This window comes from Mauremys mutica, chromosome 2 (genome assembly GCF_020497125.1).
Source record: "Mauremys mutica isolate MM-2020 ecotype Southern chromosome 2, ASM2049712v1, whole genome shotgun sequence".
NCBI classification, from domain to species: Eukaryota; Metazoa; Chordata; order Testudines; family Geoemydidae; genus Mauremys; species Mauremys mutica.
Genome location: NC_059073.1, coordinates 179,885,941 through 179,912,895, shown reverse-complemented (window position 1 = coordinate 179,912,895; position 26,955 = coordinate 179,885,941). Strand labels below are relative to the sequence as shown.

General features: G+C 41.8%; 1 protein-coding gene across 7 annotated transcripts in view; it reads left to right on the top strand.

Annotated features, from left to right (window-relative positions):
* Positions 1 to 26,955, top strand: part of COL15A1 (collagen type XV alpha 1 chain) — a 328,870-nt gene that overhangs the window by 144,129 nt on the left and 157,786 nt on the right. For all 7 annotated transcript variants that reach the window (XM_045005761.1, XM_045005760.1, XM_045005762.1 and 4 more), the window contains 3 exons: positions 11,439 to 11,986; positions 18,396 to 18,470; positions 19,630 to 19,719. In XM_045005761.1, coding sequence (XP_044861696.1) covers positions 11,439 to 11,986; positions 18,396 to 18,470; positions 19,630 to 19,719 — 713 coding nt within the window. The remainder of the gene's footprint in view (positions 1 to 11,438; positions 11,987 to 18,395; positions 18,471 to 19,629; positions 19,720 to 26,955) is intronic.

The window sequence follows — 26,955 nt, the reverse complement described above, 5'->3', positions numbered from 1 at the left end:
AAATTACTGATTGTTTACTTCTAAGGGGGTTAGCTTCACCTTATAAAGGTTTTATCTAGAAATATTCAGGTTTGTTCTGCTTGGTACCCAAACCAGAGTTATTCAGTTTTCAAGAAAGCAAGAAGAGGCAACATCAACTATTCTGGTTTATTAGAGAGAGTAAAAATAATATGAGCAAAACCCCAAGACTTTATAAAATTGGAAAAGCAGGTGAAGACTAAGTTCATAGAGAATATATGTTGAAGCTAAAGTTGAAGAAGAGAGAATGATAATTAGTTTGGATTAAATTATATTGTAAGATCTTCATGGCACATGGAGAGTCTTTCCATGTGTTTGTACAGCACCCAGCACAATCGGGAATGCTAGGGCAGAATAGAGCACAAAGAGGGTGACTGCAGTACCCATAATAAATGTATTACAAAAATAGCATTGTGAGTAATCAGACAAGGAAGGACAAGAAGTCCTTTTGAAAATGTAAATATATGAATAGATAGGTAAAAGTTACTAGCATCCTTTCAGCCGAGGCCTCTTATTGTGAAATTTCCTCTGCTGTTCACCTGAACCAATTTGCTAGCCCTTCTTCACTGTACAGTGCAAGATGCATTTATTCCACCAGGCTTTTAATTGAAGCTTTTAACTAAGGCTTTTAATTTAATCTTGTCTGCTGCAGTGAGGCACAGCTCTGTAGCTTTTGCACAGCTATTATGATAGGGTTTATCCAACCTACGTAGTTGGTATGGTTACATTAACATGCTGTTGCTACAGCAATGGGCACTGTATAAAATATATATAAATAAATAAATTACATTAAAAGGTGCTGGTGGAAGATTCAGACAATTGTAGAACCTTGAGATTGAAAAGGCTGTTTGGTCATCAAATGCATCATCTTCCATGGATTATTCCCTACAGTGCATTTACTATTGTTTTGTGAAGTTTTAATTTTGAATTCTCAAGATGTGGGGATTTCATCATGTCTCTTGAGAGATGATTCTATAGGCTAATAAATTTCCTGTCAAGAAGATTTTTCTGAGATTCAGTTTATTTTATCCATTTCTTAATTTCATGTAATTAGTCTTAGGCCTTTAAAAGTTGGGTTGACGTAGCTACGGTGCTCAGCGGTGTGGATTTTTCACACCCAAGTGCCATAGCTATGCCGACCTAATGCCCTGTGTAGATGCAACTAGGACTACAGAAAAATACGTCTGTCAGCATAGCTACCCTCACTCAGGGAGGTTGAGTTCCTACAGCAACAGGAAAACCCCCTTTCATTGCAGTAGTCTGCAGCTATACTATGGGGGATGCTGGCATAACTATGAGCTTTGCTGCTACAGAACCTGTAGTATAGAGTTGGCCCTAATTGTACTGTAATGCACTGGCTTCGTGTGGATATTTATTTTAGGACTGTAGATTAATCTCAGTTAACTCATGCGATTAACTCAAAAAAATTAATCGCAGTTAAAAAAATTAATCACGATTAATCGCACTGCTAAACAATAGATACCAATTGAAATTTATTAAATATTTTGGATGTATTTCTACATTTTCAAATGTATTGATTTCAATTACAACACAAAATACAAAGTGTACAGTAGTCACTTTATATTATTATTTTTTATTACAAATATTTGCACTGTAAAAATGGCAAACAAAAGAAATAGTATTTTTCAGTTCACCTCAGGCAAGTACTGTAGTGTGATCTTTTTATTGTGTAAGTGCGACTTACAAATGTAGATTTTTTTTTGTTACATAACTTCACTAAAAAACAAAACAATGTAAAACTTTAGAGCCTACAAGTCCACTCAGTTCTACTTCTTGTTCAGCCTATCACTAAGAGAAACAAGTTTGTTTACATTTACAGGAGCTAATACTGCCTGCTTCTTATTTACAATGTCACCTGAAAGTGAGAACAGGCATTCACATGGCACTTTTGTAGCCAATATTGCAAGGTATTTAGTTGTTAGATATGCTAAACATTTGTATGCCCCTTCATGCTTTGGCCACCATTCCAGAGAGATGTTTCCATGCTGATGATGCTCATTAAAAAAATAAAACATTAATTAAAATTTTGACTGAACTCCTTGGGGGAGAATTGTATGCCTCCTGTTCTGTTTTACCTGCGTTCTGCCATATATTTCATGTTATAGCAATCTCGGATGATGACCCAGCTCATGTTCGTTTTAAGAACACTTTCACTGCAGATCTGACAAAACACAAAGATGGTACCAAAGTGAGATTTCTAAAGATAGCTACAGCACTTGACCTAAGGTTTAAGAATCTGAAGTGCTTTCCAAAATCTGAGAGGGATTAAGTATAGAGCAGTGGTTCTCAAATGTTTGTACTGGTGACCCCTTTCACATAGCAAGCCTCTGTGTGCGACCCCCCTTTTAAATTAAAAACACTTATTTACGTATTTAACACCATTATAAATGCTGAAGGTGAAGTGGGGTTTGAGATGGAGGCTGACAGTTTACGATCCCCAGTGTAATAACCTTGTAAACCCCTGAGGGGTTCCAACCCCCAGTTTCAGAACTCCTGGTGTGGAGCATGCTTTCAGAAGTCTTAAAAGAGCAACACTCTGATGCGGAAACTACAGAACCTGAACCACGACCACCGGGGGAAAAAAAAAGAAAAAGCAACCTTCTGCTGGTGGCATCTGATTCAGATGGTGAAACTGAACTTGCTTTGGTCTGCACTGCTTTGAATTGTTATCGAGCAGAATCCGTTATCAGCATGGACACGTATTCTGGAATGGTGATTGAAGCATGAAGGGACATATGAATCTTTAGTGCATCTGGCACATAAATATCTTGTGATGCCAGCTAAAACAGTGCCATGTGATCACCCATTCTCACTTTCAGGTGATATTGTAAACAAGAAGCAGGCAGCATTATCTCCTGCAAATGTAAACAAACTTGTTTATCTGAGAGATTGGCTGAACAAGAAGTAGCACTGAGTGGACTTGTAGGCTCTAAAGTTTTACATTGCTTTGTTTTTAATGCCGTTTTTTTGTACATAATTCACCATTTGTAAGTTCAACTTTCATGATAAAGAGATTTCACCTAATACAAGTACTGCAGTGCATTGAAAAATACTATTTCTTTTGTTTCTTTTTTACAGTGCAAATACTTGTAATCACAAGTAAATATAAAGTGAGCACTGTACGGTTTTTATTCTGTGTTGTAATTGAAATCAATATATTTGAAAATGTATAAAACATACAAAAGTATTTAAATAAATGGTATTCTATTGTTGTTTAACAATGTGATTAATCACACGATTAATTTTTTAATGGCTTGGTAGCCCTCATTTATTTTAAAATTGTAAAACAGCTAATGGGCAACCATCATGTCATGTTCTGAGGTCTCCCCGCCACATATTTTAATTAGCAGTTAACAAAACCCGATAATCAATTACTGTGATTGAATATGATGTCCATCAGTGCCTGGCCCAACAGATAAGGCACTTGCAACTGCTACCCACTAAAAGAGCTCTTCCTTGGCTCAAGTTGTAGGGTTATGTCTTGGAGCTGAATGATAAGGGTTTGAGTATGTCATTTATGTATATTTATTTCTATCTGCAGAATTTGGACTTGTTGTGACACCCTCTTTTGTGGTGGTAAAGACTTTTTCTCCCCTCCTATTCTTAAAATTTTTCCTTGTACATCAGTTGCTTCCTAACTATTTTTTGTTTTTCTCTGTACACCATCCAATATGTTAATATTTATCTGGTAATGTGGTAACCCGAACTAAACACAGTATTCAAGATGAGGCTGAGCCAGAGTTGGAGAGAGGCCATGGGTATGTGTTACCTCCCTGTCATGCCATATAAAGCCATAAAATTTACTGTAGAACCATTAAAAATTAAATGTGAAGAAACCTTGATTTAGGATGAGTGAGCAGCAGAAAAAGGCTTTCTCAAAAGTATTCACATTAGAGGATAAATACTGTATATCTAAATGAATATGCTGTGAGTCCTCATAGAGGCAGAGTGGATAAAGATGTTTATAGGATATTTGATACCATGCTCACAAAACTAAAATCTAGGTTTCCCAGAATAAATCAGGTTTCAGAGTAGCAGCCGTGTTAGTCTGTATCCGCAAAAAGCACAGGAGTACTTGTGGCACCTTAGAGACTAACAAATTTATTTGAGCATAAGCTTTCGTGGGCTACAGCCCACTTCATCGGATGCATAGAATGGAACATATAGTGAGGATATATATACACACACATACAGAGAACATGAAAAGGTGGGAGTTGCCCAACCAACTCTAAGAGGCTAATTAATTAAGATGAACTGTTGTCAGCAGAAGAAAAAAACAAAAACACTTTTGTAGTGATAATCAAGATAGCCCATTTAAGACAGTTTGACAAGAAGCAGGTGAATGAGCCCCTGATGACAGCCCCCCAACTTGAAGCAAATACTCACCAGCAACCACACACCACAGAACAAAAACACTAACCCAGGAACCTATCCTTGCAACAAAGCCCGATGCCAACTCTGTCCACATATCTATTCAAGTGACACCATAATAGGACCTAATCACATCAGCCACGCCATCAGGGGCTCGTTCACCTGTACATCTACCAATTTGATATATGCCATCATATGCCAACAATGCTCCTCTGCCATGTACATTGGCCAAACCGGACAGTCTCTACACATAAGAATAAATGGATACAAATCTGACATCAGGAATCATAACATTCAAAAACCAGTAGGAGAACACTTCAACCTCTCTGGCCATTCAGTAACAGATTTAAAGGTGGTAATTTTGCAATGGAAAAGCTTCAAAAACAGACTCCAACGAGAAACTGCTGAACTTGAATTGATATGCAAACTAGATACTATCAATTTAGGCTTAAATAGAGACTGGGAATGGCTGAGCCATTACACACATTGAATCTATTTCCCCCATGTTAAGTATCCTCACAGCTTCTTGTCAAACTGTCTTAAATGGGCTATCTTGATTATCACTACAAAAGTGTTTTTGTTTTTTTCTCCTGCTGACAACAGTTCATCTTAATTAATTAGCCTCTTAGAGTTGGTTGGGCAACTCCCACCTTTTCACATTCTCTGTATGTAAATATATCTCCTCACTATATGTTCCATTGTATGCATCCAATGAAGTGGGCAGTAGCCCACAAAAGCTTATGCTCAAATAAATTTGTTAGTCTCTAAGGTGCCACAAGTACTCCTGTGCTTTTTGGAGAATAAATCACTAAGCCTGACTGGTGGCACCCAGTGATGCTACAGGAGCTCTGAGAGGATCTGGAAACTCAATTAGCTTTATATATCTAATCAGCCCCTGGTCTCAGGATTAACTATGGATTGAAGGGAATGGGTAAAGCTTTCAAAAGTGCCTAAGTGCCATTTTCAAAAATTACTTAGGAGGCTAAGGACTGGTCCACACTAAGAAGCGGGGTCGAACTAGGGTACGCAAATTCAGCTACGTGAATAGTGTAGCTGAATTCGAAGTACCCTAGTTCGAACTACTCACCCGTCCAGACGCCGCGGAATCGAAGTCCGCGGCTCCAAGGTCGACTCCGCCACCGCCGTTTGCAGTGGTGGAGTACCGGAGTCGACCGCGGTGCTTCCGGAGTTCAAACTATCGCGTCCAGATTAGACGCGATAGTTCGAACTCCGAGAAGTCGAACTCACCGCGTCGACGCAGCTGGTAAGTGTAGACTAGCCCTAAGTCGCATCAATGAGACTTAGGCTCCTAAGTCATTTAGGTGATTTTAAAATTTTTTACCCTTATCGTAATTTTTAAAGATGGTATAAATTAGATTGCTATAGGCCAGAGGGGGTAACCTGAATCAGGCTAAATTCTCGAGGCGTGACACTCTCATAAAGGCCTACTAAAACTCATGGATCTCACCGCATTCCAAAAATAGTGTGAAAAGATAAGGCTGATAAATTGCAACAGTGATGATCTCTGATCCTAATCTAGTCAGCCTCTTGCAGGGCAAACGGGGAATCCCTTCCCCCTCCAGGATTTCCTGTTATGTAAATGGACTGAATTCAGAGAGAGTGTGGTGTCAAACTGTTAGGCCTGTTCATGGTGACAAGTTCCAGAAACTTCCCAGATCTGGTGATCTTCCCACTGGAAAAGGATGCTTGCTCCTTATAGTGATTAGGGCTCAGGTTCTGTTGTGGACTGGAGGCAATCTGGGATGATGAAGCTTTTCATCACCATGGTATACTTCAGGCATGCTTTTAGAGCCACTATGGAGGAGGACAAGGAGGAACCCTTTGCCTGTAATATAGCCTTGGCATGCTCTTGTAGAGGATTTTGGTAGTTGTCTGTCAGACCTACTTTTCCACCACCAATACTATACTTTCCATCCTTCTGTTTTCATCTGGTGGAAGTCCTCCAAGAACTGTGGAGACCTGTGTGCATGATGAAACAAAAGGGGCTTTCTGAGAACCATCGTGTTGATGGTTCCTAGAAAGTGGTCTTGCTGACTCATCACATAAGTTTCTCCTCTCTCCCTTGATAAACTGTTGTTGCCACCTGAGTAAGTTTTGGAATTTGGTGGGTTTGGAGGGCAACGCCATGGTGGAATGGCCCTCCTGTCTCCTGGAGGCAAGGAGAGTCCTGGCCTTTGACTGGCTGAGATGATGCTTGTTCTGTGTGTTGGCTGGTGTCACGCTGTCTGGAGTGGCTCATGACTGTGACCCACCTCAGGGCAGATTGTCAGAAAACAGGGCAGACACCCCAAATCGGTGGTATGTTCTATAATTAGATTTCACCAAGCTAGTCACAAATGTGAACTCCTGGATTGTTATATCAGTCTTACAGTTGAGTCACAGACAGTCCCCTCAGATTCTCCTGTCTATCTTGCCACCCAGGTAAACTGAACTTGGTGATAAAAGGATCACTTACATGAAAAAATCACATCACTTTTAGATTGCTTCCAGTCTCAAGAGACCAGTTACTTACCCCAAATCATTTGGTACTCTGGATCTTGCACCAAAGACAAGGCTGGCAGCCAATTCTCTAGTAAACTAACTAAAGGTTTATTAGCTAATAAAAGGAAATGAGAATTATTGAGAGGTTAAAACAGGTAAAATATGTGCATAGGTGAGTCACAGTTTGTAACTCCAAATGGCAGCAGTGATGTAATAAGCTGCCACTTTCCCAAGTCATTTCAGGGTACCCAGATTGTCTCTGGGGATCTCTGCTTTGCATCTGGTATGCTTCCCTGTAAGGCCTGGTCTACACTACGGGGAGGGGGGGTGTTGAACTAAGGTATGCGACTTCAGCTACGCGAATAGCGTAGCTGAAGTCGAACTACCTTAGTTCGACTGACTTACCTGTCCAGACGCCGCGGGTTCAAACTCCGCGGCTCCAAGGTCGACTCCGCCACTGCCGTTTGCGGTGGTGGAGTTCCGGAGTCGACCAGAGCACGTGGGGAGTTCGAACTATCACGTCTTGATTAGACGAGATAGTTCGAACTCCGAGAAGTCGAACTCTCCGCGTCGACCCGCGCAGTAAGTATGGACCTACCCTAAGAGTCCAAACAGTCCAGAGATGCAGGATCTTTCCTTGAATCCATACTTATAGCTTCTTCTCACTGAAAACAAGCTGATAGCGTCACTACCCATGTGGGCTTTTTCTTTGATGTCAGAGAGTGAGGAATGCATTTTGAGTCTTAGACTTCTGATCAACACGCACAATGACCATTTGCTTTGAAATTAGCACTTTTCTGTTGAAGTTCTTCATTTTCATTCCACAAAGCTTCTTTCTCATTTGATGGGTTATTTAATAACAGAGTATTTACAATGTAAATGTTTGCTTCTACATTATAACGGGATACAGGTAAGTGAAAATGCAAGTAACATCCCATTAGTTTTCATGAAGTTTAAACACCAAATACACGTATACATTTAACAATCACTTCGATCTATACTAATACACAAGTGAATTGGCCTAGGGCTCTGGCATGAGCTGGCACCTGGTCTGCTAACATCACAGCTGGTTTGTTATGTCCTCCATGCCCACATGTAGTCTGAGGATCTGGCCCAAGGTGGGAGGAACTTAGTCAGAAGTGAATGTCTATAGGGAGTCATTGAAAATACTGTTACTACTTTAAGTGACAATAGAGGTAGATCATCTTCAGAAACAGGTTAAGGAGATGATCTTAGAAATGTGGCTCATTCCTCTGAGTATACAAAACGTTCAGTGAAAGTAAGATCTACTGCTTCAACTTAGCATATCATTCCTTTTTGCTTCTAAATGGTCCTGTTCAAATACTAATCTAAACTACAGAAGCCTGATTAACCATTTCACACTGCCTTTCCACTTTAAGGTACTATTATTACCCCGTAAAGAAGGAAAAAAGAAAGAGACACACAGGAATCACTGCTTCCCCTTGTAGTTTGACAGGAAACTGTATCCCATGGAGGTTAAGTCCATTAATGGCTATTAGCCAGGATGGGTAAGGAATGGTGTCCCTAGACTCTGTTTGTCAGAGGGTGGAAATGGATGGCAGGAGAGAGATCACTTGATCATTACCTGTTAGGTTCACTCCCTCTGGGGCACCTGGCATTGGCCACTGTCAGAAGACCGCATACTGGGCTAGATGGACCTTTGGTCTGACCCAGTATGGCCATTCTTATGTTCCTTTCCTGTTCTATGACCCTAAGAGCTTGTCTGCACTTACAGTGCTGCAGCAGCGCAGCTTCGCCGGTGGAGCTGCACCACTGTAGTGCTTAGTCAAGATGCTGCCTATGCCAATGAGAAAACTTCTCCCGGTGGTGTTGGTACTCCACCTCCCTGATCAGCAGTACTTATGTCAATGAGAGAAGCCCTCCTGTCGACATAGCACTGTCTACGGCGGGGGTTAGGTTGGTATAATTATGTTGCTCAGTTATGTGACATAGTTATACCAACATAGACTTGGTCTATACTACCAATTTAAGTGAACTCTATCTCTATTACCATCTGCTGCAGCTCCGGGGTTATTACAGATTCACCCTTTGTGAGCAGCATGCAGCTATGTAGGTAGAGTGCACTCAGCCGCTTGGTTTGAAACACACATTATCCTGGCTGTCACATTAGCAAATATAAAATGAAGATTCATTTTGGGATCTAAAAATTGTAAAATAATATATATTGTTTGACAAAGAATGGGAATATAGAGTATGCCAGTAGATGATCATTAAAGTAATTTAAGGAGTCAAGTTAGTCGTTGTACAGTTTTAGAAAGACAACACTATCTGAGGATTTATTAATTGGAGTGTTACATTCAAGAAAAGAGAAAATATTTTAATATTGTGCATGGATAATATTAAGAAACATCCATGCACAAGTCTTTTCTCTCTCCTACCTCTATGAAGTTTAAAAATTCTGGAGGGGGTTCTGATAAGCATTGATCAAAAGTATGGAGAGTTTTAGCTACAATGATATCTTACATTTTGCAGGATAAGAGGAGGCTATGGAGGTGAAGGTGGAGGAGTGTATGATCTTATTGCTATGTACAAATACATACAATGGATAACCAAGACTTAGATTCTAATTAAGCCACATGTGGAATTAGCCAGACATTCCTGGTTATTAAAAATTCTATAATGATTTTAGTGTTTTATTTCTCAGAAGGTGATTGGCATTTGGAAGTCTCTGTTTTTGGAAGTATTGGTAGAATCTACCTTACTAGGAATGTGGAAAATATGAATAAAAATGGGATTAGATGCTCAATGCTGGTCATACTCAGATCCTCAGAGTTAAACTGACTACAAAGGAGGGGTTTTCTCCCAGGGCATATTTTCAGGGACCGTTACTTCTGGGTATGTTACGGAATGGAAATTCCCTGATTTCAAACTGAGATTTAACTACTGAAGAATGTTTTCTGTATAAAGAAACTATGGGGAAAAAACATTCCTTAAACTGACAAAAGTGGTGTAAAATGAAAACTGAAATCCTTGTAATATGTGTTTGAGCAAAGTTTTAGGATTGCCAACTTTCTGATTGCAGAAAACTGAACACCCCTGCCCCACCCATAGGCCCTGCCCTGTCCCGTCACTAGCTCACTCCATCCCCCTCCCCATGTCATTCACCCTTTCTCTACTGTCGCTCACTCTCTCACTGGGCTGGGAGCGGGTGAGAACTCTAGCTGGGGAGGTGGGCTCTTGGGTGGGGATTGGGGATTAAGGGTTTGGGGTCCAGGAGGAGGCTTCAAGGTGGGGGCTTGGGCCCAGGGGTTCAGAGTGGGAGGGGACTCCAACTGAGACAGGGGTTAGGGTGAGGGAGGAAGGGAGGGCTCTGGCTGGGAGTGAAAGCTATGGTGCAGAGCCAGGGATGAGGGATTTGGGATGCAGGAGGCGGCGCCGGGCTGATTCCAGCCAATGGGAGCTGCAGAACCGGTGCTCAGGGTGGAGGCAGCACGTGGAGCCCCCTAGCTGCCCGTGCACCTAGGAGCTGGAGGTGGGACATGCCACCGCTTTCAGGAGCCGCACAGAGCCAGGACAGGCAGGGAGCCTATCTTAGCCCTACTGCTCTGCTGACTGGACTTTTAACATTCCAGTCAAAAAGTGAATGCCTGGCAACCCTACTTTTAGAGCAAATCCTCCAAGGTATCTTGCTCACAATTAGAGCTGTGCAAATAACAGATTTTTTGGGCTAGTCTGAAAAAAAAATGTTTAGAGTCAAACTGAAAACAAAATTTTTCAAAATTTTTAGTGAATTGAGTAAAAAACAATTTCAATTTAAGTTGAATGAAACATTTTGGTTGAACCAAAACTAAATATTTTGGCTTTGATTGGGAGCATTTTTAAATGGTTTTGATCTTTTTTTTTTAAACAGGAAGCTTTGAAATAAATTATAATTTTGAACCAAAAAAAATTGAAATGTTTCACTTAAAAATGTTGAAATAAAACATCCCAGGGTTTGGTTGGTTTTTTCCCAGGTTGCTTTTCATCCAAAACAATCTGGTAAAACTAACATGAATTCACAAAACATTTTGGTGTTGCCAAGTCTGCATTTTTTCATTACAAAAAAGTTTCATAGAAAAAATTTCTCCCAGCTCAACTTGTAGCCTTATCCTGCATTTGTAAACTCCACTGCATTGTTTGTGCCAAGTTGTTGCTTCCTCCCTTCATCATGGCTATGTTACAATATCTTTGTTTATTTGAGAAAACAAAGGAATAAATCCTCCGTTCTCTCATCTCCTCTCTGCAAGTGCATGTAACTCGTGGTTTATGAAAGGCTAAAGGAGAACATTTTTGTAGGAGCGTGTGCCTAACTTTAAACGTGAGGAGTACCGTCAGTCAATGAGATTTCTCATGTGCTTAAAGTAAGGCATGTGCTCAAGCACCTTGCTGAATAGGGGTTTTAAATATTAGCACATTAGTCGTAGTGTAACTTCATGTAAACTTCATAATGTTAAATAAAACGTAGACACCTGGAGTAAATAACATATTTTTGTCTCATGCTACAGAACGAGGATCAAAGGGTCATCTTGATCTGACAGAGCTGATAGGAGTTCCGCTCCCTCTTTCTGTCTCCTTTATCACTGGCTATGGAGGGTTTCCAGCTTACAGTTTTGGACCAGATGCTAACATCGGCCGTTTGACAAGCACTTTAATACCACAGACCTTCTATAGTGATTTTGCTATTGTAGTTACAGTAAAACCAAACAGCGATGATGGAGGTGTACTATTTGCAATAACAGATGCCTTTCAGAGAACTATATACTTGGGAATGAGACTATCACCAGTTGATGATGGCACCCAGAGAATAATCATGTACTACACAGAGCCTGGTTCCGACATCTCCCGAGAGGCTGCTTCATTTAAAGTTCCAGTGATGACTAATAAATGGAATCGGTTTACAGTGACTGTTCAGGGAAATGACACTGTTCTGTTCATGGACTGTGAAGAGTATAACAGAGTTCAGTTTCAGAGGTCATCTCAGGCCTTGCAATTTGAATCCAACTCTGGTATATTTGTTGGAAATGCAGGAGCAACAGGATTGGAAAAATTCACAGTAAGTACAGTATGATGGATTCTAAATGTTTTTGATAGATGCTTCCTTTCAAAGAAGTTCTGAGTGCAATGGCTAAGCATGAAGATAAGTCACATCTGATATATCCTGTATTTTCCATAAACATGGAGCAAAAAACGTAGGAAATGATAGAATTAAGTCAATGCAACCTTAATTCTCTCTACTAGTGTGTTTGCATTATGACACAGTCTTTAATTATGTAATCACATGCTAACATTTATATAGGACTCCTACTTTATACAGAGCTGAGGGTGGATGGTGCTCAGGGAATGAATCAGAATTGTGTAAGGAATGAGGCTGTTGTCTGCAGGACCTCTTGCTGTAGAACTTGGAATGTGGGCAGAAAAAAGGATTGTCTTGTGGTTAAGGCAGATAAATGTCACACCGGGGAATTCATTTCTATCTCTGGCTCTGCTACAGTGTTCCTGTGTGATACTGAGCAAGTAACGAAAGCCAAAATTGCCACAAGTGGCCATTAATTGTGTTCCTTATTTTGAGTGCCCAAATGGAGACACCAATGGTCTGATTTGCAGCAGGGCCGTGCACTCACAACTACAACCGAAGTCAGTAGAAGCTGTGGGTGGTTGGTACCTCTGACAAAGACAGTGTGGTCTGAAGGAATAAGCGTGAGATTGAGAATCAGGACATCATGAGTTCTTATTCTGGCTCTGCTGTTCAAATCACATCAGCCTTCTTTCTTAGTGTGGCCATCTGTAAAATGGGGATAAGAAAATGTATTCCTCCTCAACCTAGGGGGTTGTTAGGATTAATTAAAGTTTGTACAATACTGTGATTGTATACAGTGATATAAAAATGCTAAGTACCTTGAAAAATCAGCCTCTAGGTGTCTTCAGGCAGGTGCCCGGTCACCGAGAAAACCAAAATTAGTGGACCCTAATTAGTTGGCAAATTTTGGTCTATGTGCTCAGTTAACCCACTGTAAAACAGCAACAGTAGTACATTCCCCCTTCACAAGGGAGCTGTGAAGGTAAATTTGTTAATGTTTGTGAGGATCAGATGCTGCAATGATAAGAACTATAGAAAAGCTATTGAGGAAATTATTAATTCCTTATTTGGTACAATGGTTGGATGGTGTGCAGTGATTAAGGCACAGGGCCATAGGTGCTGGAAGTAGGGGTTCTGGGGGTACTACTGGACCCCCTGGCTTGAAGTGGTTTCTATTATATACAGGGCTAACCGTTTTGGTTAAATGGCTCTCAGCCTCCCCATTATAAAAATTGTTCCAGCACCCGTGCACAGGGCCACAAACTGAATGATGAAAATAGAAAGAAATATTGAGTCACCTCATTTGCTGTACCTCACCCAATACATGTCTGGATCAAGGCAGGGGTCCTGTAGAAAACGTAGTATATGATCATATCAGTTAAAACTGTATCAAAATGCACTTGCACAGTGGGCAGAATTAGGATTGCCTAGGCAACCTTAATTTGAGCATTTCTTGGTGGCTGAGTGTTTGACTGTACAACCTTAATAACTTATTGGTTTTGTATGTGACTTTCTAGTATTTTTTTAAAAAAGGAAAACAAATTCTGTCATGTTCAGATGTAACATTAATGTTTACACTGTGTGTATGAGTGTGTGTGTGTATAGTCACATGAGTGTGTGTGTGTGTGTGTAGTCACTTGTGTGTGTGTGTGTGTGTGTGTACATAATACTCAATATTAAGGGAGAGAGATTGAATACTGAATGAGACTATGTAGATCTTTTGGTATATTTCATGTGTGAGTCATAGTGTGAATAGACTAAAAATGTGGCGGGAGACAACATTAATATAGTCATGATCGTTTTGGTCAGCCTAGATGTCTATGACCATTGCAGGATTTAGTTCACAGAGGGTTTGCAACATGGATTCTGCAAGTCCAGTTGACAGGACTGGAAGAAAAGGAAGATTGAAGTTTTTCTTGCAGGTTTGGGTCTAATGAGCTTCAGTTTCCAAAGGGAGCATCTCTTAGGGAATTGGGTCCCTAGGTTAGGGGAGTGGAAAGAGTTTTTGGAAGAGGTAAGAAAAGGTGGCTCATTGGGGTTTGTAAGGAGCAGCTATAGAAAAGAGTGCAATTTTTTCTTGACATGGTCTGATGTTTACCAACAATTCAAACATCGAACTCCAGGCTTACCTTTTAAGGCTCAATGTAAATATACCATGAGGCTTCCTGTGCCCTTTGTAATTAGATTTGGTTTAGACCACTGGTTTGCTTCACTTGTTCTAAGTATATCATTTTAATACAGTAACAGCATTTTTAACTGTGATTTGCTGAGCACACGTATTCCATACTAAACATTAGCAACAGACTGATTATGTGAGTTACATGACCACCAGCCCACCAGGAGATAGTTTTAGTGAAAGATGTAAGTTGTGTCTACAGTTTATATACTGCTAGAACCTTATGTTGCGGTTCAATGACATGGAATAGGCCTAAACATTAGCATGAGGTTTCCACGCTTTATCAGCCTGATTAAAAACAGTCTCCTGCTGGGACTAGCTTGGAATTCTCAGCCTGCCAACTTCCAAACTGAAATCTGTCAAAATGTAAAAGCCTGACTCGGTGCCCAGTCAAAATGAAAACATCAGGTTTTTTGTTTTGTCTTCTTTTTATGTCTCCAGTAACTTCAAGTGGTGCATAATAATTTGGGAAATTAACATCTTTCCCAATAAACTAATTAAGCCGCAGTGCCAAATTTCCTTGAAGGTTTTGCTTCAGAAAAACAGGTAATACCTTCCTAAACCCACTGGTAGTAGCATGTCTTGAGTTCCATCTGGTAAGCAATAGGAAGATGCACTTGTACTTAGTATCAGAACATTTCAACTTCAGACAACAAAAATTGCAATTTAAGGGGCAGCATAGTCTTCCCTCAAAACATGCATGTGACTCCAGTTAAGATTAGCAAGCATTGCCCCTGAACTTCTAGCGATACATTCATCTCTCGTTGTTCATTCTTTTTCATTAGCTAGTGACCAAATAATAGTTTATTAATAATAGCTGTTCAGTGCTAGTAGCTAGGGTAATTTATCCACTTGTCACCTCCATGGACTTAACCCAGTACCCATTGAAGTCAGTGGAGTCTTTGCATTGACTTCAAATGGGCATTGAATCAGGCTTTGGTAGAGGCCTCATTTCTGCATTAATTTGTGCTAGAGATCTGTGTAGATCTATTGCACCTTTTAAAAATATATATATATATAAATCTGAGTGCCAAATTTTACTGTCCTGGCTCATGGCAACCAGTCCCATTAAGTTGTGTGAACTATGGGAGTCCAGCAAAATCAGGCTACTTTGCTTAAGGTCCCTAGCTTTAGGCACCCAAATTTAAAAGGTTAGGCATAAAGATTGAGATTTCCACAATACAGTAGTTTGTATCTGTGCTGAATAGAAATTTGTAATGGGTTACACGTGGCAGAAGGGGTGCTTTGCCACAGTACTCACTCCTCTCTTCAGAGGGCAATGAAATGCAGGGCATTAGCAGGAGACCTCACTGATGCGCCACTCACCAAGACATGATTGCCTAATGAATAGGAGTATGACACAGGTTTCTGAAGTCCCCACAAGATGGAATCACAAAGAAAAGATCCTGGTGGTGTGTGAGCATTTAAACAGCAAGGTGATATCTGGTCAGGATGACTCTGGCACACAGAAGAGGTCACACAGATAGACAGGCAGCCTAAGTACCTAGCAAAGCATCATGAGATACTGATGGGATGACTTGGGGGATGCACAACATTGCTATGTATCCACACCTACTTTGCTGCAGGCAAAATCATCCAACATTTAAGTCAATCTGTTTCTAAAGTAGGCTTAAGAACATGTGTTCAAAAGCCAGATGAGTCATGACAAAATACTTTGTTTGTGGATGTTGGGCATTCTAATGCAAATCAAGTCACATTGATCTGTAACAAATTTGAAGTGTAGACAAGCCATTAGATTGTAAGCTCTTATGGGAAGTGACCATCTTTTAGTTCTGAGTTTATACAGCAGCTAGCACAAAGGGGTCCTGGTCCATCACTGGGGCTACTAGGGCAATAAAATAGAAATAATAAATAGATAAAAATGTTAATAATGAATGTCAGAGGCGGCGGCTTTTGTGTAACAGTGATGTGTGTGTTGTAAAGGGCAAAGAGGAGATCAATATTGGATGAGTGGAGGATGAAGGCTGAGGCGCAAAAAGGCAAGGTCTTTTTGGTAGTTTAGACCAACTTCGTGGGATCTGTCTAGCTATCTATCAGTGCTACCTTGTCCTGAAAATGAAAAGAGAGCCAGTGGTTTTGCTTGAGGATGGGGATTGTGTGTGTGTGTGTGTGTGTGTGTGTGTGTGTGTGTGTGTGTGTGTGAGAGAGAGAGAGAGAGAGAGAGAGAGAGAGAAGATGGCAACAACATTCTTCATGTACTAGAAACCGGAGAGCTGGGATGTAGGTAGACCTTAGAGAAGGGATTTGCAATAGTCACTGCACAAGGAGATGAAGACATGGATTTAGATTTCAGCTGAGGTGGTGCTGAAGAATTGATGTATATGGACAATATTGCAGACTTTGGGATAGATAGGTTCATAGACTATTAAAAAGAGGAAGGACATGAAAAATTCAAGGTCCAGGATGGTGCCAATAATATCGGGCAGTGCAGTCAAATGGGAGACCTTGGTCGAGGAGGGAGAGATTGAGTTGTGTCTGAGGATGGGCATCTTATCCGTGAGAAGTGCTTCTGACTTAATAAATACAATAGTAATAATCACCCATTTAAATTAATTTTGTCAGTCATTTGAGAATTTCTGACCAAGAAACCTTAGTGACATTAAAAAGTATATGGTCTGCAGAAAAGAATATTGGATGTAGTTCTGTAAGGTACGCCAAAAAGAGTGGAGTTAAGACATAGGAACAAAAATACCCCAGAAATTAGAGAGGCAAAAAAGGGGTGTTTTGGCTTTGCTGTCTTCCAAAGGGTAGAAATGGGCCAAAATAACAGTTCTTCAGGCTTCTAAGTGTACAGTAGGGCCCCGTATCCAAACTTAGCTGCCTGGCTTTAGGAACCCAAATGAGTGGCCTAATTTTAGAGATGTGGGTGCTTAACTTCAACCCCCCAGGTTTGAAAATGCAATCTAATTTTCTTAAAAGGTAGTTTTAACAATGTAAACTGTTAAGGTTAAGTATTTTGAATATGTAGCACACCACTGCCTGTACTTGTAGGGAGCATAGCATATTTTTTAACTACTGTCTCATAAGTTGCCCAGCTGCATACTCTTTCTGAACCCCAAACTGGACTTCAGAGGAACATTGTGCATGTTTCCATGAAGAGTTTTACATAGTTGTTAGACTTCTGCACCACTTACTATGCTTTGTGCACACATTTTACATGTCTTCATATATTCAAATTAAGTACTTACGTATACCTTTTGAATGAATTTTTCTATTAGAGCATGCACGTTATTATGTGTTCTCTTGCTTAACCCATCTTTCAGCAGCTCATAAATTTGGCAATCATATTTCTTTTGAGCTGACGTTTTCCATGCTTGCTTTCAGCCCAAAGGGACACTTGTTTGGAAAGTTTTTGAGGAAAATATGGTTCAGCTGTTCTTGAGTATTGCCTGTGCTAAAGAAATAGACTGTTCCCATTTCCCACTGTTGTTAGTAACTCACATTGCTGTGCTATCTCTGGGTTGCTACTGCTTTAAAACAAGATTAAGTTTTGTTGGTAAAATTAGACAAGCTATTTGATTTGTTTATAATTTTACAATATTAAAATAGATGTAAAATGTATTATTCTAACAATTTAAAGTGACATTAATTGCAGGATGAGTTACTGAAGAGAAATCTGAATAAATATGTGAGCAGTTTGGCTATTTTTCCTCAACATTTCACAAGGCATATAATGTTACTCACACAGATCCACAATTATCCTAGTAACAAACTCATAAATCATATAACAAATTTTATAAACGTAATGGGATATTGAAATATGGCTAAGTAATCCAGCCAATGTACTGGGAATTAATTCTCTGGAAGAGCCCTATACATACCAATTGAAACTGCACCACCAATAATAATTCCTTAATTTTTTTTTATTTTCACCATCTATTAGCAATAATAATCTCAGCAGAGGGCATTTTCTAGAGATTGATGAGTGGCTTAATTAATGACCCTTCAGGCAATGTTTTGGGCCATCAAGCTCCTTACAGCTGATGAGGATCTCCAAGAACTTCCCAGCTTCTGTGGTGGTGGTTGTTAATTAAGATCATGTGTGTTACTAGCCAAACTTCATGCTTTAGATAATTTTCCAAAGTAAACAAGGTCCAGTCTGTCCTTTCCTCCCCGCCCCCCACAATGCTTTCATGAAGGTTATTTGAAGAGAATACTTCCTTGAACTGCTTTTGTTATTTCATGTAGGGGTCGATTCAACAACTAATGATCAAACCTGACCCAAGGGCTACCGAAGACCAATGTGAAGATGATGACCCATATGTGAGTACTCACACACACACCTCTCCATCTGTTCTCAGTGGTTCTGTGCCAAGGATTTGAATTGCAATAGCACTTTTAAACAAAACAGTTAGGAGGTGGGATGTAGGCAGTCTTTCTTAGTGGTCAGAGAGCAGATGTCAGGTCTAGTGGGCAGAAAAGGCATCCAGGTTGGGAAGCAGAAGCAGAAGTCAGAGCTGAAGTCAACTGCCAAATACCAGAGCTAGGGGGTCCAGCCAGAGTCAGGACCAGAAATCGAAGCTGAGAATCGGAGCCAAGGCCAGATACCAAATGCCAGACCCAAGAGTTGAACCAGAGTTGGAGTCAGAAGTCAGAGCCAGGATTGGTAGCCAATGGTCATGAGCAAAGTGAAAGGGCGGGAACCAGAGAGAGGCAGGGATCACGCATGGAGTAGGATCAAAGTGGGAGCTAGGAGTGAGGAACAGGTCTGCAGCAGAGCAGGACTCAGGAACAGAGTTGGATACAGATTGCAGGAGGCAGGCAAGAGCAAGGTGAAACATGGCGGCAGCAGCAGCAGAAAGTTTGCACAGTTGCTTGGACAGTCCTCCCAGTTCACTTCTTAGCTTAAGTAGTGGGTATGAGCCCGTCAGGTAGCTGTAGGCCTTGGGAGCTCCGAGTGGACTTCCTGTGCGGGCTGGCCTTCCAAGTTTAGAGAGATGCTGCTTCATCCAGCTCCTTTAGTGGTGACAGAGTGTCAGAGATCCAGAGCCCCCACAGCCAGGCATTCTAGACCTGCCCCCTTGGATCCTTGCAAAAACAAATGGTAGTCTCTCTTCTTTGGAACACACTGAAATGCTTGACAGTGTTTTGCTGGTGTGCTTTGTTTTGTGCTGTGCCCCTTGGAAGCCAGAATCCTCAAAGAATTTTCCAGTCTTTAGTCTCCATCACCTTTGAGTCCTTGAGTGGTAACATTCATTTTGCTAAGACACTCATCTCCATACTCTATTTTAAATGCTGAAATAACTTACTTTATAATAATATTGGAACTAAGTTGCTGAGAAATACACATAACTAATTTTCCCCACATAACTACAAGTGAAAAGTGAAGTACAAAAGAATCTGAAGAGCTATTTCGTGCTAGAATGTAACATTCTGACTCTGGAATTTTCTAAATTCATCCTAATTATTTGCTTTTGTGTAGGCATCGGGAGATTCTAGTGGCACTGGTAGCATTCAAGAGCAGGAAGGACTTCCTGAGACAGAGGAAGTCATTGCATCTTCTCAGCCCCTAGTAAGTGTCAGCAATTATTCAGCTTTACCTTTCTGCGCAAATGCAAGTGAGGTGCAAATGCTGCCATTGGATACTCATTTGCAGCACCCTCTGAGGCCAACCAGAGTGACGTGCCCTACCAAAGGCAGAATTTGGCCTTGGAAATCCAACTTCCTTCAGGCTTGATAGTGAATTAACAAATTTGCTGCAAGCAAGAGGCAGCACATTATGCTGCCCCTGGAGCAGCCCATGTGGAGGGAGTGTGACTTGGTGACTTTTTTCTCTGAAGTTCTCTTATCATATAGGTTTACAAGACAGCATTGCAAGATCCTGCCTTCATTTTTTCCCTCATGCCCTTTTTTAAAGTGTCTCTACAACATTCTGTTAACCCACTTTGATGCAGGGTGATAAGCAGCTGACCTAATGTGTTTTGTTTCAGTATTTTTAAAATCTGTCTTGACTGTTCAGTGATTGGACTCCTGCCTTGTTCACTTACTACACACTGCCTGTCTTGTCAACATATGGCTCAGATCTTTTCTCATTTACGCCAGTATAAAACTGGATTTAGTCCAGAATTGCACTGTAGTCGTTGAATATAGACCAGGGCCAAAATTTGGCCTAGATGTGCAGGATTTGTATCCTTCACTATGTATCCCTGCCTCATTCACTGTACACTGTATAGACTTCCACCCCTAGCTCTCCTTATTCCACCCTGTACTCTTTGGGAGACTTGATGAAGGAAGGAATGTATTTCCTGCCTGTATTCAAGTAAGTTTTTGTTACTTGTTACCCTGTAATCCATTAAAAAGAATTAATATAAGAAGAGGGGTCAAATATAAGAAGGGCCCCCCCGCCATGTTACTCTGGCCATATCAGGAGCTTGATGAGATGCAGAGTATCACAAAACACGAGTTGCAAAGGTGATTCTTTCTTTGATTCGATTTAATTTCCTCCTCAAAACACAGAATAAAGGTATCCTTCTCTGTGTGCAACACAAGAGGACAAGGAGGGCCTGAGGCCTAGGGACCTGACTTAGGTATAGAATGAACCAGAATGTTCAGAAAAGTTATTTCTTGTATAAGAAAAATAGAAAGTTTTTCCTGTACTAAGCTATCCTGTTTTAGTAGACTATCCTATGTATTACCTTGACTTTTGATTACTTTCAAGTTTCCACAGAACACACCCTTTGGCAGATCATATGTGTGCTACTTCTTTAAAGGAGTAATTTGGCAGAGCATTAAACCAGCTGGAAGACTTTGGCTACCACTTGTGCTTCAGGGGGAGTTTTGGTAGAATAGTGAGTGAGTTCCATGCTGCAGTGCTGTGGCATGGAAACATCTCTTGCCAGTAGACTGTTTTTTTCTTGGTAACCCATAGCAATGTGTGTCAGGTGATGGGGCTAAAAATAACCTGTTAAAAAGGCAAAGATGTTGTACTGACCTTACTAAGTAAAAGGGAAGGTGGTTTATATGTACTTTTAAGGAACAGGTAAAGAGTTTACATTCTCCCCTTGAGTAGAATGTCGCAGTTTGAGATGTGCTAGCAATGTAATTCTAATTTATATAATGAGAGGTGAACTAGAAGTAAAATAATTACTACCCATGGGTCAAGTATACTCCCACATTCACAAATGTATCAAGCTGCTAAATTGTGACCTATTCCCTTGTACCACACTTCTGAGACCTCCACTGCACTAGACAGGAAACCTCTGTGGAAAGATCATGTCAAGGTTTAACATTGTCAGAGTAGTACAAGAATGTCATATCTTCTTGGGGAAAAAACAATGTAGTGTGTGATTTTTTTTTTGTGTGGCATGCTCTGTAGCACTGGCCTGCAGCGCAGGGGCCAGGCCCCAGCACTCCAAGCGTGTGCTTGGGGTGGCATGCTGCGGGGGGCGCTCTGCCGGGAGGGCGCAGGGCCGCCCAGAGGGGAGCGGGGCAAGTGGGGCAATTTGCCCGCAGAGGCCCCCAAGAGAACGGCTGACCCCGCCCCTCTCCCGGAGCCTCAGCACATCCAAGAGCTTCCCTGAACAGTGGCAGCGTGTCTCCGGCGGGGCCTGAGCTCCGCCCCGCTCAGAGCCGCATGGTCGGGGCGGGGCTGGGAGCTCAGGCCCTGCTGGAGCTCGCAGCCCCGCCCCCTTACCATGAGGCTCTGAGAGGGGGGAGCTCAGGCTCCGCTGGAGACACGCTGCCGCTGTTCGGGGACGCTCCTGGATGCGACGCGCTGAGGCTCCGGGTGAAGGGGGAGCTGTGGGTAAGAGACTGGGGCCGGGGCCAGGGGGGTTGGATAAGGGGCAGGGAGTCCCGGGGACAGGGAGGAGGCAGAGGTTGGGGGGGCAGACAGGGAACGGCGGGGTTGGATTGTGGGCGTTCCGGGGATCTGTCAGGACTCAGCAGTGGGGTGGATAGGGGTCGGGGCAGTCAGGGGACAGGGAGCAGGGGTGGGGTCCTGAGGTGGTGGTGGGGGTCTCTGGGGGATGATGAGGGGGCAAGAAGCAGGATGGGTCAGGGATTCTGAGGGGGGCGGGCAGTCGGGGGGGCAGGAAGTGGGTGGGGGTCAGATAGGGGGCAGGGCCAGGCTGTTTGGGAGGCACAGCCTTTCCTACCCTAAAGCTCATTCAGCAGTTTGAGGCTTGCAGAAGAGCCAAGCTGTTAGCTTTTCCATTAGGGCTACCATCCCTTTCACTTCTCAAATGCAAAATTATAGTCTATATTTAATTTCATTGCCATAGGGAGATTCATGTCAGGGGAGGGTAGCTTCATTTAAAATTAGCCACTGGGGGAGGGATCACATGAGAAGAGCAATATCCTTCCCAACCCTACCAAGGGAGACCCCCCCACCCCCTGCATTCCCTGAGGCTTCAGAGGTGTTAATTCAGTGGTTCTCAAACTTTTGTCCTGGTGACCCCTTTCACATAGCAAACCTCTGAGTGCGACACCCTCCACCCCCTTATAAATTGAAAACACTTTTTTTTATATATTTAACACTATTATAAATGCTGGAGGCAAAGCAGGGTTTGAGGTGGAGGCTGATAGCTCGCGACTCCCCTGTAATAATCTCGTGACCCCCCTGAGGGGTCCCAACCCCCAGTTTGAGAACCCCTGGGTTAATTTAATTTTAGCACCCTGTGTCCATTCACATGCATGTGCTATTTTGAGCATTTCAGTTTTCACAACATAGGCTCATCCCAGATTCTGGAACAAGCTCAAATGCTCAGTTCGTGGAGTATGTACATAAGCTATACTAAAGACAAACCCACAGTAACCGTCTCCAGTTTGTGAGGGACCCCTTGGAGCTAGTCTCTAGGAAACAGATAAATGCATGGAGATAAAGTCCATTAATGGCTATTATGGGTAAGGAATGGTGTCCCTAGCCTCTGTTTGTCAGAGGGTGGAGATGGATGGCAGGAGAGAGATCACTTGATCATTACCTGTTAGGTTCACTCCCTCTGGGGCACTTGGCATTGGCCATTGTTGGTAGACAGGATACTGGGCTGGATGGACCTTTGGTGTGACCCAGTATTGCCATTCTTATGTTCTAAGCTAAATGAACCCAAAGTTATGGAGACAGATATGAGTCAAGGAAGCCAGCAGAGTATCAGAAACCTGGAAAAATCTCTGACTGGATGGGCTCAGGTGTTTGGACACAAGCTGAGGTGGTTCAAAAATTTTGGATTTTTTTTAAGCAGAATATTTTTTATTGTTTCTTTAAACAATCAAACACAGCAAGCAGCAAATATTTGGCCACACACTTCTGAAACCCCAAACCATGTTCAGGTTTTGGCAGACTAATTTCAGCTTTTCAATTAAAAAAAACCACAACAAATTTTGAAGGAAAGCAGCCATTGTCTGTGATTTTTTTCTGCTTTTTAAAAACCCCTAGTTTTTGATCCAAAAAAAGTTTTGACGGAAAATATTTGTTCAACCCTTTTAATGAGCTTTAGTGCCTTTTAGCACTAGCTGATGCTGAGAACCAGTGATACCTTGTAAAGAAGTTTTCTTAAAACTGGGTTTGTGCCGAGATGCGGAAGGTTTATTTTTCCCAGGGCCGCCCGTGGAGGGGGGAGCAAGTGGGACAATTTGCCTGGGCTCTGCAGGGGTCCTCACAAGAATATAGTATTGCAATTTTTTTTATGGAAGGGGCCCCTGAAATTGCTTTGCCCCAGGCCCCCTGAATCCTCTGGGCGGCCCTGGGAGGGCGGCAGGCAGGGTGCCTTCGGCGGCATGCCTGCGGAGGGTCCGCTGGTCCCGCGGCTCCGGTGGACCTCCCAGTGAAGCCGCGGGACCAGCGGACCCTCCGCAGGCACGCCTGCGGGAGGTCCACCGGAGCCATGGGACCGGCGAGTGGCAGAGCGCCCCCCGCAGCATGACGCCATGCTTGGGGCGGCGAAATGTCTAGAGCCGCCCCTGCTGCAGCAAACTAGAAGCTGGTAATTAAGAATCAACGCCAAGGGAAGTGACAACTCCAGCACTATTGGGGTGTATTATAGGAATGATGAAGCTGTGGTTGGTATTAATTGGGGAAGCAAACTATGCCACTTTCCTGTGGGCCTCTTCAGGACAGCCACACACATGGGCACAACTAAACCATTGCAAACCTTTTCAGTACATCTCTAATTTATGTATCAATTTTTCCACAAATCCTTCTCCATAAAACGAGACACGCTCACATGCACTGATATTCTGTTATTTATTTCTGTTGTTCTAAAAGCGGTTTGTATATTGGGAAGGAAACTGAGCCTAAGAGAAATTTATTTTTGAATTGCAAAGCTGCTGCTTTCCCTTCAGATTGAAGTATTATGCTAATATAGTAAACATGGAGAATGAATCATCAGAAGGATTTTGTTTAAAACCTTAAAAGCAACATCTATACATTCTGTATTCATTTTACATTCACTTTTTCAGTAATGGTCTGTCTTTTTTGGTGTGCCTTGAAACAAAGGGAGTCTGTGTGAAGTCCTAGTTACAGCTACAGTAAAGCTCTTTATATGAGATAATCACCCTATGTTTTACGCTGCATAAGTTTCTGAGCCAAACAATCATAATCCTGAAGGGCTTGCAAATTATCATTTCCCTTAAACTGTAAGAATTCACGTGAAAGTTCTTTCCTAGGCAACATACATAACTTAGTGTTTTTTAAAATGTATTACAATAATGTCATTAAACTTCTTCAAAAAGGCAGCACCAGTGTATTAAAAACTTGTAAGATTTACGATTACTTTTAAAAAAAGTATGGGGTTTTGCCAAATATGAAATGTCTAAATGTGACTTGTTGGATATGTATGCTTTCCAGTGTGAATGTCCATTGATTTTTAATGTGCCTTTTTTTAGAAATAGTCGAGAAGGGACATAGACTAATGACAACATAATAATCAATACAGTCACTGATGGATGCGTCTGAAAAAGTTTGTATTCATGTAATGCTATTACAAATTGCCAAGCAAACTCTCCAAGATCAGTAGTTCAAAGTACATTCCCATGCTGGTCTGGAATGAAAAAAATCCAGGGTCAGAATTGACAACATAGCTGCTGAATGAAGAATCTTATCCGTGCCAAGGATGCATAATCTAGTAGTTTGTATTCTGCAAAATTCTACTGGACTTTGCAGTAACAATAGATTGAACTGTTGGGATATTTCAGTACATTTCCATTCAACAGACTGTACATAGTTTTTCAGCATAGGGAATCATCAGGAAAGAGAGATGTCTCTTTCTAGAAGAGCTGCCACTCTGAAAGGAGTTAATTATAGATACCCTGGCATAGTTTATTTATGTTGCATTCTCCCAAGGGAAGTATTAGAAACCCTATTGCTTGGCACATTGACATCTGGACCCTCTCCTGTGAGGTCCTGAGTGCCCTGTGTGATTTCTGAATGTCTTCTGAACTTAATTGGGAGAGGAGAGTCCTCAGCACCTCATTTGAGGTGCTCATCACCTTGTAGATTTTGAGTCCTAAATGTATAACAACAAACCATTCTGGACTGGCAGAGAGGTGAGCTAGAAGACCTACTGGGTCTTTTCCTTCTCTACATTCTAAAGGCCAGAAAACCTCCTCCCACAGAGAAACTCATGCGTGAGTTTCCACAGTCAGAAAACTGTGAGCTCATGGAGTTTCCTGGGAATCACCCCTCCAGAGGGAGAGTTTTGTGGGGCTGTGGAGCTTTGCTGTGGGTGAGATCTCCCAGCCACAGACTGGAGATCCACTTTGAAGGAACCCAGGTAGAAGGCGAGGACACAGGAATTATCCATACATTGCTGCACTTCCACACCGCTCCTGTAGTTTCTTTCCCCCTGCAGCAGCAAGGTTGCCTTTGCCTGTCCTCTCTGGATGCTTGCTTAGTAGGAGCCACAGAGGGAGGTAACCCAGCTCCAACCTCTATGGACTTCTGTCTAGATTTATACATGGAAATTCATTGGGTCTGCAGGGAATGCAGCCCATGCTCTGTTTCAACCACTCCCACCCTTTCCTTCATATCCTCACAGAACACACGCAGAGGGGCTGCCTTCTGTTCCATTGATGTGTCCCCCGAAAAAGCCATCCCTTCTCCCTGTGCTTGGGTAGAGTGCCTGAATGCAGAGGGAATACCCCAGCCTTATGATTCTAACACAGATCCCTGTGACCCACACCATACACCTCCTCCCAGCTTAGCATATTGCTCTTTGTCATTAACCTTTTGCATATAGTTCTTCAGCCAGTTTTCTTTTTACTAGACAATGCTCCTGTCCAAACCAATGTGGATTAATTTTGAGAGATTTCATGGGCCATTGTTAAATTCTTTGCTAAAATCCAATCACAGTATATTTGTTTTACTGTTTTCTTTATCTACTAATCCTTGTAATTCTATCAAGTAATCAAATCTGTGTGGCATGATTTTATTTTTATTAACATGCAGTGTGCTGCTTATTGCTCATTGTTCTATTATCTTTTGTATGCGTAGCCATTTTTTTTCCTCAGTATTTTCCCCATTATCTTTCTAGGGAAGGAAGTCAGATTTTGGGGTGGAATACTAAAATCACTTTCTTTTCCTTTTATTAAAGGTTATCTATTATTTAACATTAGTAAAAGCAAATCTTTCCTCTGGTTAATTTGTCTTCTCATTAATGTAAAACATTTGATACTAATAATTGAACAAAGCCATGGATTATCCTTTTCTAGCTGTTGTTTCTGTGTAGTATTGGTTATACAGAAGCAGAAGAGGAAAGTCACTGGAGACTGTATTTAGAGGAAAAAAATATCTGCTCCTTTTGCAGGAGGCATA